We start from the raw sequence: 14,815 nt of genomic DNA on the forward strand, positions 1-14,815 counted from the left end.
GCGGAATTAGACTGTGTGAATAATTCATTAGCGCCGCCGCCGCTCGCCTCCCATTCAAGTGACAGCGCTCGTGTTTAAATGATGAGTTGCCTCCCAGTCAGCACACAAAATAGCCAGGTACCCTTTTTTTTTTTCGTCTTTTTGGATTATTATCATTTCTCTTGAACACACACACACACACAGACAAAGAGTCCCTCCTTGACATGCACACACACTTTAGGGAACGCCATCTTCCTTCCACCTGTCAACATCCCAGAGGCTCACTTGATGAGATCGCTCGCCTTCTGTTTTACATGCATCTTTCATTTATTCAATAGCTTCCTTTCTGTGTGTGTGTGTGTGTGTCAGCGGAGGAGGAGAGAAAATGAACAATGCCGAACAGAAATAGGGCAGTGGGAGGATGCAAGGGGAGGCCTGACGAGAAGGTCGTGAAAACACAGGTCAGGGAGTACGAAAGCAGGATTTAACAGCAACGAAATTGAGCCTTTACAATGACTTAGTGCAGCCTTGAATAGATGACACATTTATAGTCAGAAATACTTTTAGTAATATTAAGTCCTATTCTATTGGCTTCATGTATTTAATTCGGCCACAGATAAAATCCGTGTGAAATAAGGCAAAAATAATACTTAAGGGGATCAATTGAAACTCAAGGACAAAGCAAAAATAAAAAAGTAGAGGTCATCAATGTGTCTGCGAGAGTGGAAGAGTGATGGGGGGAGCTTCTGAGGGACCACCACTGAGCGGTCATCTTTTTGTGTGTGTGCGTAGGAGCGAGCGCGTGTGTAGCAACAGGAAGCCACAGCAGCGGGCAGGGCTTGGATGTGCTCCAAGAAGTGCGGCGAGGATTTGGGGAATGTCCAAAGAGCCATTGAGTTTCTCCACTCCAACCGGGCTAATAAGTAGCCTCGGGCTTCATGCAGATTTGGCGCCGCGTTTGATGGATGCGATTCAACAACGTGTTTACAGCGGAAATGCCACAGGCCACGTGAACACACTTGAAATAATCTACAGTCACAGATCAAATGTCTCCTCTTGTCACTTATTCAAGATGATGGCCATAGAAAGAAACGGAACGACTCCGAGTAATCCATTCGAAAAGTTTAAAAAAATAAGTCCAGGTGGGTTCAGCCAAGGGCTGCGAGAGGAACACTCAGCTTCAATCACATCATCATCCATAATGGATGACCAATGTAAATATCTCATGAAGGCGCGTCATGGAGAAAATGAGTCTGTGCTTAACACACACACACACACACACACACACACACACACACGGCGGCTGTTTATGTAATATTGATGTGCTTAATGGATGTTACGTCTGAACGTCGTCTTGCTCCCGCATTTTGTCTCGGCATTTTGCATCCCATTGACTTACTTTCTTAAACGGAAAAAAAAAATCCTTTGCGTACACCGAAACTTCTTCAAATAGGGGGAAAACTCTTTCATTGTTGTCGTTAAACTATTTGGAGCTACAAGTTGGATAAATTAGTTGGAGGTCTCGAAGTTCCGTTGACTGTTGTTGTGGCTGCTGACCATCAACTCGGCGACATGCGCCACGCTGTCAGGGCGGCGATGATACGATGAGCCCTCGCAGGGGTGGGGGGGTGGGGGGCTAAAAGCGCCGAGCACAGTGTCCCGACGGAGTCGTCATCAATCATTCAGGAGGAACAGGGGTCAGACAAAGTGCGCCATCGTTTTTATTTATATGACGGGACGACGTCCGCCGGCGTCATAAAGTTTGCAAAAGGCCGTTCGCCGTCCAGCAACAATAGCTCCTCAAGTAAGATAAGAAGGTCGCCGAGTCCATCGCTCTGGATGGTTGCCACGGTTACCTGGCAGAATGGCAGCCCCAAAAAACTTTGTTGGACCTGACACACATTTTGCATTTTGTCCGCTCTTCTGCTTTACGCAGCAAGGCGATATTTAATCACGTCCAGCTTTGCGGGGGGTTTGCGTGACTTGAGATTTGCATTTTTATGGAGTTCCGGTGGCCTTGGCTCACCCTTAACTCTGTGTGAACACAACAGCCAGAAGATAGGGACGTTAATTAGGGAACGGCAGTCGCGGTAGCACAATGGCGACGGGTGCTCAATGGCTCTTTTGCCTTATCGCTAATGGGCTCAAATTGATTAATGGACACGACTGCGAGCGGGAATGCTGAGCCCGACGTTCCTTTTGATTAAGAAATTAATCGTTTTAAGAGTTGGAATTCATCAGAGGAAAAAAAAAATGCAATCATTTAAGTTTTTTCTTGAAGGTGGCCAGACATTTCAAGGTCCTTCTTTGTGGACACCTTCTCATTTCCAAAATGGTGACTCATACAAATTTATAAATATAACGATATATCTGCCTTCTTCACATCCCGTTTGGAATTCTTCTAAATCCTATAAATAGAAAGTTGTTCTTCAAACTCGCGTGTATTTTATGATAGTCTACCTAGCAACAGCACACAGTCATATTTAATAGCCATGCAGTGATTATAGGAGTCAATTCTGGATTCAAAGTTCATTAAATCATATATGATTAAAAACATACAACTTTATGAATAGTGTGATTATTACAGACGGGCAGCTTTGTATGCGTACTTTATCAACACGCCAACGCCGCTTCGCGTTAACGTATAATTGGAGCAATCAATCACATACGAACGCACACGCCAAAAGGCGCAAATACACGCAAGTGACCTCCAAGCCGCCCGGCAAGAAGCATCATTTGTTTAGCCAGCAGGTTTCTCATTGAGCCCGCACAGCCTCCGGAGAATTATGAAGGGACGCTGCGCCGCGTAACGGCTTATCTCCACATCATTAGTAACAGCACACGCTTGACTCATCTTAATCATGACTCCGCTCCGGTTCTTATTAAAACAAAAATGTCGGGCTTGGATTGATACAGCAGAAGTGGCTTAAAAAAAAAAAAAAGTCATTTCTGCTGGTTAAGGATTGCCGTTGTAGTTGAAATGGACTTTGGGGCAAAAATGATTGTGCCCCATAGATTCTGCCTAGCGACAACTACTGTACATAGAGTAGTTGTGTCATCTGCTGCTTTGTCAGTACCGGAATGCGGTGGAAAGAGTTTGCCAAAGATCAAATCGAGAGTGATATTTGGTCTCCTGCCGAGCACTTTCACACATAAGCCAAAGTGCTGTTGTGTCCGGGAAAAAACAAAACAAAAACAAAACTGCGCTGTGCCCTTAAAAATTGTAAGCGGTGCAGCCTTTCCCGGTGACATTACATGCTAATCTCGCTTCCCTGATCCATGCAGCTGCCGACGATGCAGGAGATGGACGGCTGCGAGGAGTCCCCGAACAATATAGGATGCGCTCAGCCGTATAATAAGTGATAAAAGCCCATGTATTCGCCCTCCAGACTTTTTTTTTTTTGGTCCACCCCCCCCCCCCCCCCCCAAGCAGAGCTCAACGGGGGGCTCATTTCGCCGAGTAAGACGTGCTCAATCTTCTTTTTATCCACCCTAAAAAGCAGGAATCTGGCCCCGCAAGTTTGCCGTGAATGATGGCGAAGCGGGCCGAGTGGCACGCAAACGGAGAAGCACTTTGTCACTTTCGCCCCCGGCCGGCGCACGCCGTCTGCCCTTCAACTCGCCGTCAAGAACAAAGTAATATGAGGGAAAACTGGCATCTTTTTGATCACGTGAGCATTTTAGAACGTCAGACGATTGCGTCAAACGTGACCAAAAAAGGTACGCGAGAAAGGGAACCACTTTAAAGCGCGTTTTGCAAACACAGAAAATAATTAAGTCGATAATGAGATGAGCAAATGTGTTTTGTAAACACCAATGACAAGCAGATAGTTTGCTCAAGCAATTAATAAATCAATTTTCGTGCCACCGACGACAATCGTGAGTCTCCGACCTCCAATTAAGCTAACATCTCGGGATTCATTAAAAAAAACAAAAAAATGGCTGCTATTTATTTCGGAAGACTCAAAAGACGGAATAGCGAATACTGAAAAATGTCCTTGCTCGAGGGCGACGCTCTACCAGCCACCGGCGCACCCCCAATCCCCCTTTAGGCTTTTCATCTCTCCAATAACGGGACCTTCCCAAATAGCTTGGAGATTGCGCCACGGCTCTTTTAGAACTTAATTACACCGTAAAGTAGTGGCGTTTACGTGCCGTAAAAGACGGCGCCGGGTGATTTGGGCTGCATTCTAATGGAGTCGTCGTCTTTATTTGATCACGTGATCTGCCCGTCGTTAATGCAGAGCAAGCAGATTGTGTAAACACGCAATGCACAAAAAGTCCAGCCTTCCAATGTGTATTTTTTTTCCCTAAAGGTCCAGCAGGCTTCCCTCTTGGGAGAAGCCAAACAATATTGAGCTGGGTTATTGGAAAATCTGCAAAAATTGATCATAAACCGGCACACAAAAGGCCACGAGCCGCTCCGAAATCAATGATCACTCCTACGCAGACGTTTCTCACTGTAGACCGAAGCGAGGAAGTGACCGATCGGCCATTTTGACGAACAAACAAACGTCAAAGTGGAATCGTCGTGAAATAAAGGCTAATCGTGTCATCGGTACTGATTGTTTGCAATTAAGATTGATCTTTGTGGCATTGTGTGTTGGAATGAACAAAGCACGCAGGTCTGTCATGGCCGATCAAAGGCGATTACAGGCTGGACCGTCCTCACTGATGATCCGTCACCTTGAATCAAGCCCGGTGATTGCGACTCATCGTGCGGCCCGAGCAATCAGCCGCGCTCCCAAATCAAAGAGGTTGATTCACCCCCCCCTCCCCCCCGACTACCCTTACCCTCTAAAATGTAAAGTAAACCTCTCCTTTTCCAATATTTCCAATTGTCCATAGTCAGGATGGTTGTGATTGGACAATTAAGCAAAACAATGTTTTGGGGAATTATCACCGCCGCCTTGCTAAAAATAGGACTTATCAAGCTAACCGCCATCCCTCTGGAGAGATGCAGAGAGACAGCTCGGAGGGACAGCAGCAAGACCGACATTAGCATAGGTGTGATCGCTTGCAGAGACAAACGAAATCCGTCAACTTGGCATTGATTGTTACGATTCTCTCCGCTCTATTAAGACCCTTGTACAAACCAAGCAAATGCGCTTGTTGCTTTCCTCTTACTCACTGGCTTATTGTTTCACTTTTGTCTCATGGTTTCCAAATATTTAAAAGGTGTCTGATCGACGCAAATAGAAAAACATTTTAAGTCGTTTTACATTTTAAGTAGTTATGCGCTACGTCGAATCGATGTAATTGCTTAACGGGGGAAAAAAAGGCTAACGAAGGTCGCCGTTTCCATTCCGAGGCAGCGTGACTCCATTAAACTGCAGCTTCTGGCCGGCGGCCCACTGTGAACAAAGTCGGCGTGCTCGGACACCTCGCGCCTGGCTAGCCAGCATGCTTTAGCTTGGTCCTGGCAGCGCTCAAAGGGCCCCCTGAAGACACGAGTGTGGCATTGCTCCAGTCCAGCTGGAAATGTGTCTGGCGACTGAAACCCATCTGCAAAAAAGCAGCGGCTCATCTGTCACCATCCACTTTGCACTATGGGGAACATTCACAAGGCTGCCATCAGCAAACGCCGAGACAAAAAGTGGCCAGCAGACAACAACAGTGTTGCTTAACATATGCGACTTGATTGTACGGCAATTGTGAGGGTGAACTCATTTTATCCGGGGCAACTTTTGCGGAATTTACGGTTGTACACCAGAACACGTACTGCAGAGCTGCAGGAAAAAAAAAAAGGCAAAAAGTTCCACTTCCATTTCCCTCTTTAAGGTTCCGTGCTTGACATTGAAGAAAAGAAAGTAGGCAGGCAGGCAATTCTCTCAAAGCTAATCCTCCACAGCACAACCAGCCTCTGGGCAGCTGCTTGGGAAGCAGGAGAGCTCTTTGGCTGTGAATCTCCCACCTGACAAAGCCGCTATAAACTTCACACAAGTCTCAAAGGTGCCTCAGGGAGTCGACCCGCGGGTTAGATGCAACTAAACTACATCGTCCGGTCTGAGGTCGATAACAACTTGGCTCCTTGTCCACGGACTGAATGGTGGAAGGCTACGCGTTCACGTTTTAATTAAGGAGTTAATAAAAGGTCTCGGCCGGAGGTTATGGCTAGCATAACTATGGCAGTTGGGTTGAAGAGCCAACGGTAGGTTAGGGTTAGCATAAGTTGAGAATTTTAACAAAGGTTTAGAGATTGGGGGAAATGTTAGCATATCCGTGAAGGAGCTCACGAGCAATCTCGCGTCAGGGTTAGCATCTACCGACTTGGTCCATATTTGAATTTTCCATCAAAACCTGCGAGACAGCTAAGTAGATGCAGCAGCTTTTTGAAAGTCTGACCGGCGGGGAGTATGTTTTAAGATAAAAACAAGTTTTTTCTTTGACTTGAAAGGGAATTAATGGGAGACAAAGTGCGCTGAATGCGAATGTCAGCAGACCTCCCGTGGGCTCAGATTAAGTATTTACAACTATACCCAAAGATAATGTACCATGATCTCAGCCACCCAGCCAGCCTGCACTCTCTCGAAATAACACCGAGATGGACTATTAATGATACATGAATGTAATTACATTTCTCCGAGCGCTTTTTGCCTAATAGACCCACAGAAGGATGTGGGGGCGCATGGTAATTAAAGACTTCTTGGTAGCGGGCAGACATCGTTTTATGCCGTTCAGGCAAATAAAAGTGTGCATTTTCACTGGAGTGATTTAATGGCTTACAAAGTAAACAGGAGAGAGAAGAAAGAAGGAAGGAAGATGACCCACTAAGACAGCAAATCCAGCTTGGCCTAATTTGACCATTTTAGGCTAAAGAGTTAAGAACAAGTATTGTGTTTGGGGTATTGTTAGCATAACAGGCGCATTCGGATTAATGCGCAAACAGGTTAGTTGAGTACGCATCTCTGCCTCTCTCGGCAAGTTCGGAATGGGTCGGAAAGGGAGTCGTTTTTTTCACTACTCGAAGGCCACGTGAACGATTGGCGCAAAGACAATGATCGGACAATCAGACGGGGAGTTAGGTGGCTGTAAACGTCGCTGGAGTGCCATTCAATCAGCCGCCTCGCGCCATTATGACGTTCTAATGGAACCTTTCATGCCCTGTACAAGTCGTAGCAACGCATGATACCTCAAGTTTTGTCACTATTCAAGTACCTTATAAAGGATACAATTAGATGATATGCTTGGCGAAAATACTGATATACTTTTTTGTAAGAATCTAGAAAAAGAAATAATAAATAAATAGTATATAATAAATATAATAAACAAATGGAAAAAAAAACACCAGCAATTTTGTTTTCAATATTTTACACTGAGAATATTTTGTGATGTGTTTTCCCCACGCATCTTAATTGAAATATTTTTTGTCATAATTTCAAAAAGTCGTTTTCATTAACAAAATAATAGACCGGTCCCGAACGTCGTCAGCGGATGTTCTCTATCGATAAAGTGTCTGAACTACGGCAGCGCGTTTTGTTACAAACTGCTGGCAGGTGCGAACAAACGTTTTTTTTTTTTATTTCCGTTTCGGTAGGCAAAAGTGGTGCTGAAGGCTTTAACCTCTTGGTGCTTTTTTCCAACCTGGCACAAATTGCCCCAGCCCTTCTGGGAATGACAGCTGAATTATCGTTTCTTTCTGCGGAGGGACAGCTCATTCTGCCACGTCAAAATAAGCACCCGAGCCAGCATCTGATTCCCGCCGCATCCTAACTGCCACTGCTTAGTGTGGCTAGTAGCAATTTCATTACCCTCTGTCTTCCCCCAACGCTGACGTCCTTAACCGATGGCACCCGCCCCGACCCGTGAGGATCCTCGGCGGTCGCACCTGTGGCGCCGCCATTACGCCATTGCTATTTGCCCAAATTGCTCCATTTGTGTTTGAATACCAAATGCCGTTTCGGGAGATCGTATCTCGTCGCCCCTTAATGGAGCCGTTACAATGCGGGTCTTTGTTGCCGTTGCGGCGGAATGCTAACAAAAAAAAAAAGCAAACATCCCGTTGCTAAGTGTTGTGTTATTGGGGAACTGAATTAAGCTCCAGTGTGAAATAGAGAATCCAGAATGTGTCACTTCGAAATTGCACATAATCGTAATTACAGTCCAGTGAAAACCCCATATGACCAAATGTAGAAATTTGAAATGATTTTATAAATTGAGAATGATTCAGCGTTGCTGTAATTAGAATCAAGTACTGTAGAATGAGTAGTTGGACTTGCAAGTATCATCAGAATTTAGTACAAAGCATCCAAAGAATAACAAAAAATCCAACCCGGAGAAAAGTAAAATCAAAACAAACCAAATGCTGATTGTGTTACATCGCATTAGAAGTCATCAAAACAACTCGACTGTCAAGTGTGACCAGTTTTGTTGACCCGCTTTTATTGCAATCCGCCCGCCTCCATCTGGATGTTATTTACCACACGCTCAATAATACATTATTCATCCATCTCATTCTGAGGGAAGCGGCACCTGCAGTTTTTTTTTTTCTCTTTTTTTCAATTAATCTTCATGCATTTGAAAACAGCTCCTCAGATCACACGCTCTCATAAATAGATTCTTGTATACGGGGCGTCACTGTGAAGCTATTCTCGGACACTCAAAGGATATAGCTGCTTTTTGATGAGCCTTTTCATTGGCGACTGAAAGGAAAGAAAAAGAATGTAAAAACGGGAGCGTTGCGATTTTACTCGAATGGTTTTTCATGAAATAAAACAAAGAATAAGTCAAACAATATAATCATATATTTTCACTTTTTGCAAAGCTAGAATACGGTGGCCTTCGAGTGTCTAAAAGGCTGCTGCCCTGGATGATGCGTAGCAATATTTAGAATTACAATAGATTTTTTTTCTCTCAATAAAAGTCTTTGAACACAATGACAACATCCTTGTTGGGAATTACACCCCTTAAGTGTTGTCGCGACGAAACAATTAATTCCCCAATTAATGAGCTGTCAGGTTTGTAGCGGCGCGTGCCAGACAGGTGGCAAGGCTGGATGCGGGCCAGCCGCCTAATAGAGATCGCTCGTCTCGGACGTGACAGCTGGCGACGCCGGCGTGGAGGCACACGGCGGCATCGTTGTCGCAAACGTGCGTCGTCTGGCTAACAACTGGAGCCTTTAAACACGCCTTGAAAAGAAACAGGCGCTATAAACAAAAGGATTAAATACCCACGCCAAAATAAAACAATTGCAAAATGATTTTTGCCATTTATATATTTGGGTAACATTGCGAGCCTGTAAATGGCGTCATTTGTATTGATTAGATTGTTAAACAATATTTTCTAATGTTCATGTCGACTTTGTCCTGTAACTGCTCCCCTCCCTTCCCTGCCGTCTTAGCCGAATTAATTTTTACCGCTGGAACTCGGACAAGTTTAGCGAAGCCCTGTCGTAAATCTCGCCGGCGAGGAAGAGGAGGAGTGATTTCATTAAGCCGAGCGACCATAAAGATCACCCTGACATCCCGAGACCTTATCAAAGTCGTAAAAGTGAAATGAAGCTTTGTTCAACGCCCGCTCCCCACCTTGTGTCGGTGACTCGCGCCGACGAGAAAGGAAATTGACAAAATGAACTAGCGGCTAGCGCCACGAGCTAATGCACGCTTGCAAATAGGTGACTACAGAAGTCCGTCACAAAAATACTGTGCATAGTATGCGAGACTTCATTTGATCAGCCAACTTTATTCATATTAATTCTGGCCGTGATCAATCTATGACCGGATCAAACTCTTGAGTATCCCGAATGACGCCGCAGTGCTCGGATAAATCGGCGATTGCGGTATGAATGATTAATACGCAGCTTTCCCAACACGCAACCATTTCACAGTGGGTGACATTTGAAAAGAACGACTTGTGTTGAAATGTCACAATATCCGCATGGCGGAAAAGCGCCACTTCCTGCAAAAGTGGGCCAGCGTGATTAATGCCATTGCCGTCACGTGACGCAAGCAAGTCGGAGGAAGAATTGGAATACAAAGAGACGTGAAAGCGGCTAACTCGACATGCACAGAGCGTAGCGGCGGCGACAGGAGGAAGTGGCTTGGCATACAAATAGGCCGCAAGGTAATTAATTAGTCCCACGGGGGAAATTGGCAAATTCCAAAATGTCTTTCCTGGCATCGCAAATAAATAGATATTTTCTAAAAAAAACATCAACAAGTTGGCTTCAATATGATGAAGCCACACACATTAGGAGCTATTAGCATTAGCAACACCTGCGCTAGCCACGAGAGCAACGTCCCAAATAAAACCTGCCGAATAATGCTGACTCGACAAGTCAAACATCCAACAACACTGCAGCTTGGCTTCTCTTTTTAACTCCTACTTTTTCAGCCTACAAACACAAATGTGAACACATGACTTTCTATATTTATTTGGTATTGGAGATGTGGATGAAAATGGCAAAAGTGAAAAGAAAAGGAACGCAAGCGCGGTGACACAAAAGTGTCGTCTGCGAGCATCACCTCCAGGGTATTCTTTTATTGTCATCTTGCATGTGTGTGTGCTTGTTATAAATTCACACCCTGCTGCTTGTCGATGTGTGTCAGAGAGACACCTGTTTCCTGTCGGGATTCGTGCAACTTGAGCGCTCGGGTAATACCGTAGCGGGCAGGTGTTTTTTGCCAGGAAGTACGAGAGCAATTAACGGCGAGAAAACCGAAATAAATATGATGACTTTCAGAAATGGACTCGGCTGTCGATGCGCTAAAATAAACACGGCGGGTCGGGCACGGCGAGAGCGAGCGAGCGAACAACTGGCGGAAGTCGACGGATAAAAGTTGACGGGTTTGACGGGAAGGAAAAAAAAAGAACAGGATGGCAGGCAGATGTTGCAAAAAATGAACAGAGAAATTTCTGTTCAAAGTCAGCTCAGAATTTAAATGTGCGATTGCAGATTCGACGGAAAATGACGCAAAAACGATATCACCCTTGATCAATTAGTCGAGACAAAACTCCAGGTCGGAACCCAACATCGTTTGGGCAGATTCCAAACAACCTTTGGAAGACTTTCGGGTGAGAAATGTGACTTTTTCCAGCTCATGAAACATCGGCTGGCTTTTATGAAGGTCGTTTTGTATTCACGGCCGACGTTATGAAAAGGCAAAGTGAGCGTCGCGCCACAAGTGAGATGAAGCAAAAATAATACAGAGCGCCCAGGTGTCGCCGCTGCTTGCAAAACTGCCGTTTGATTTAAACGCAGCGCGGGTACTCACATTGATCGATGCTCCCGGCCGCTTCGACCCTCTCCTGCAAACACACACACACACGGGTTGTTATAACTACTGCAAACGGATAGGAATTTGTGCTCCCCCCCCCCCTCCCAAAAACAAAAACAACCCATGTGTCAATATGGAGTTCTAAAAACGTCCAATAAACAAACACGCTTCTGTATTCTGTCTGATTAGTTGGCCAAAAGAGAATCAATCAATCATGAACTATTTTCACCAAGCTAATCCATCTCCATCCCATCGCCATTCCCCCGGTAGCGTTTACTGCAAACGTCGAGACCTGGCTCTTATCTAATTCGTCTGGGCTCCGACGGGCCTTCTTAATGAGCTGAGCGAAATGAAGCCAAAGGAGGCGCGGCGTCGAGTGCAAATATCTCCGCGAGCATCAACGGATCAATGCGAGTGACCACCAAAAAAAAAAAACAAGCTTCTTCCTTACTCGAGTTTCTCAAATTAGAGGTAAACTACGTGTTTCAGGAGATAGCCCTCGCCGCCATTTCCCCACCCGACACCGCCACGCCATTTTAACACGGCAATCATCCAAAGGGCAACGCTCGACTGGCCTCAATTTCGCTCCAGGTGAGAGCTCGTCGAGCCACGTGCGACCGTTAGCTCGGAATAAACGTGCCAGCCCAAACGAGGGTTCTTTCCAATTGAATTATAGCAATGGATCCAAATATTGAACGACCTTAAAAATTGTAGCTTTTTTTTTTTTTCGAGCTGTTCAATCACGGATCAAATATTTTTCTGAAAGGTTCGTCCTCTTAAGGCCAATTTGGTGGGGCAGATAAACGAGGTGGAAAACCTCAAGTTAGTAAACATGATCAAGGTGCAAAAGAGGTCGAACGCTTTGATTAAATAAAGCGCGCCCGGCGCATTTCACGCTCATAAAAATGCGAGCGCATATGACAAACATCGCCCGACGTCAGGAATACAAAAATGCGGCGTTTTCTCCGACAGAGAGAAGCGACTCCATTCTCGCGCTTGACTTTTCCGTTTTATGTCTAGCGCCAGTTATAGGAAGTTTGTAAAACCATCGTCGTAAATTCCGCGTTAAAGATGAAAGGCTTCTCAGTCAGGCTTTTTTTTATACGAGATTGGGAAGCTCAACGAAGGCCGATTCTGATCCGATTGAGTCATTTCTAATTGCAGCGACCCTGTAAAGTGACTTTAGCCATTTGTTTTGAATTGTAGGATAAGACATAAGACAAGAGTTTCGAAAAATGGGTTCAACACAGATGTTGCGTTGTTATTTACCGTGGCTGGCGTTTCCAAAGATGTCTGCGGGATGTTAGCAGCGCCCATCTCGCCTCTCCTGTGTCCTCCAGCCCAGCCGCTCCCCAACAGAGCGGCCAGAACCGCAGCACAAACAGCCAGGCTGCCCATCGGCGCCTTCCCTGCATGTGAGAATCAATAAAAGAAGAAAAAGTTATTCTGTTGCCTTTTCTGCGCCACTAGAATTGAGAAATAAAAAAACCCACTAACGCTTCATTCCAGGTATTCTAGCTTTTGACGACATTTTTTTATTTTTACTCTTACTTAGTGACTCAAACATGGATTTTTGATAATTAATTGACCATCAAAACCGCACAATAGACAGAATTCCTCATTCTCAATCGTTTTGTTATGTAGATTATCGTGCCAATGATGGATACAAAATGGAGATGACATGCTCACTTGCTAATGCGCTAACATCCATACGGTCGAGACCCAGCGAAATGTCGGCCGTTTTGCTCTGAAGCAGATTTTTACTGATTTTGATCAAATATTGACAAATATACAAATGATTTTGAGTGTGGCCAACTGGCCCAAAATAAGATTTTTATAAGAGTCAGCCTCCGTTTCGTTTTCCACTTTGGTCCAGCAGATATCATACAGTCTGCCATTTTAATTTGAGTTGTTAGTGGTGTTTCAGAAACAAAATCATCCTAGACAGCCTCATTCCGATCCATTGTCAGTTTGGCCCGCCTTTCCTGTTGGCCTAGCACAAAGCCCGCCAAATTGCACTAATCGGAGAAATTGTCAAATTAGTACTAATCAAAAGACTTCCAAGAGGAGAACAGGAAGCGAATGCTTCACTCTTTCGAGGAACTGACGTCGATGTCATTCGGCAGCCGTAATCGCCGGCGGGCTGACGGGCGCTCGCTCTTGGAAATTAAGTGGCAAATGAGATCTGCCAGTCACTGTCTGCTAATGCGTGAGCCGCACACACGCCGCATGAAACTCAAGTCCTATTAGCCCGACGGAGGGGCATCAAAACTTCCAATTTATTGATTTTCTTTGTTTTTACTTGTTTACCTTCACTCGGCTTTGAAAAATGGACTAAGTCAGGTCTGAATATAGCCGACTCGCCTTTAGGATGTATCAGCTTCTTTAGGCCTTTGTGCTGACTTTTATATTTAGGTCAATGTAAAATATTCATTCGCTCCGCTGCAAAGGTTTTTTAAGGGAGTGCACGGAAGCACACGTGAACGACAGTTCATTGCCCACTGCAAGTCGGTTGCTAGTCGATGATCCCAGTGGTGTGATAATAAATCTTGCTTCGTAGATTCAATTAGAAATAATGAATTAGTTCTGTCATAACGGGAAAAAGAAGGGACTGTAAGCTGGTATTTATTGTCGCGGCTCTGAAGTTATGTCTGTTAGCCTTCCTGACAGGAAATAGAGACACAGATGTAGTTAAACACTTTGACTTGGATGTGACAGCCACGCTCTCATATCAGCTCTCCTGGATTCATCTTGAGCTTTTGGCAGTCGGGGGACGGAAGGGGCGCAAAAAAAAAAAGTGACAGGTCAGCGTCAGCCTTGGGATCGCATGTTCTATACTCCTGCTTATCTCCCCCACGCCGCACATGAGCACTGGAGCTTTTTCACCCGGGCGGAAAGATAAGGTTATGAACTGTCACTCTGCGTAATGGAAGCTCCGGCGTGGCACGCCGGCCCCTAGAGGACGGACGGGAAGTTGACGGCGTGTCAGTTTGAAGCCTTGACAGTGTCTGCTGGAAGAGATTTTGAAGATCATGACCCCCCCGCCCCTCTCCCTTCTAATGCTGTATGTTTTGAAAAATAATCCCAAATGAGAAAAAGAATACGATTAATTTCTATTTCCATTTCGATAGTAGAAAAAAAAAAAGCTAACGTTGTCGTTTGACGCGGTTCACGTCCTGTTTAGCAAGGAGGGATTGTCTTATCAACTGCCTGCAAATGTATTTTTCGGCGAACCCATAGCAGATGTAGCTTAAAGCGTCTGGACAGAAATAAAAGACGCAGTTCATCTCTTCTCTGGAAAAGACTAAGAAGCTACAGTGTTGCACTTTTTTTTGTTTCACGCCTCGTCGACTCCCGCTCGACTGCTCTTTGTCGAAATTCTGGCAGCTAGTGGGACGTGTAAGTCGGACGTGTCGGCGTTCCTCGGGGAGACTCGGTCGGGGGAACATCATGACGAGGGCTAAATCTTGGATTCCCCCAGGAGGGATAAAGATTGCGGGAGCTAAGGGGGCGGGGGGGGGTCCCTGGTGGGCCTGTTCTGTACCACCAGCACATGACAGTGGAAGAAGTCGATATCATCAATCAGTGACTCAAATAGATGACAGAAAATGGGAAATTAT

At 45.3% G+C, this 14,815-nt stretch overlaps 1 protein-coding gene across 1 annotated transcript in view; it reads right to left on the bottom strand.

Annotated features, from left to right (window-relative positions):
* The window catches only part of fstl4 (follistatin-like 4), a 49,552-nt gene that overhangs the window by 31,986 nt on the left and 2,751 nt on the right, over window positions 1-14,815 (bottom strand). Inside the window, exons 2-3 of the mRNA XM_061299591.1 lie at window positions 12,465-12,604; window positions 11,193-11,226 (exon numbers count right to left, since the gene is read on the bottom strand). Of these exons, the coding sequence (XP_061155575.1) occupies window positions 11,193-11,226; window positions 12,465-12,604 (174 nt within the window). The remainder of the gene's footprint in view (window positions 1-11,192; window positions 11,227-12,464; window positions 12,605-14,815) is intronic.

This window comes from Syngnathus typhle, linkage group LG15 (genome assembly GCF_033458585.1).
Source record: "Syngnathus typhle isolate RoL2023-S1 ecotype Sweden linkage group LG15, RoL_Styp_1.0, whole genome shotgun sequence".
Taxonomy (NCBI): Eukaryota; Metazoa; Chordata; class Actinopteri; order Syngnathiformes; family Syngnathidae; genus Syngnathus; species Syngnathus typhle.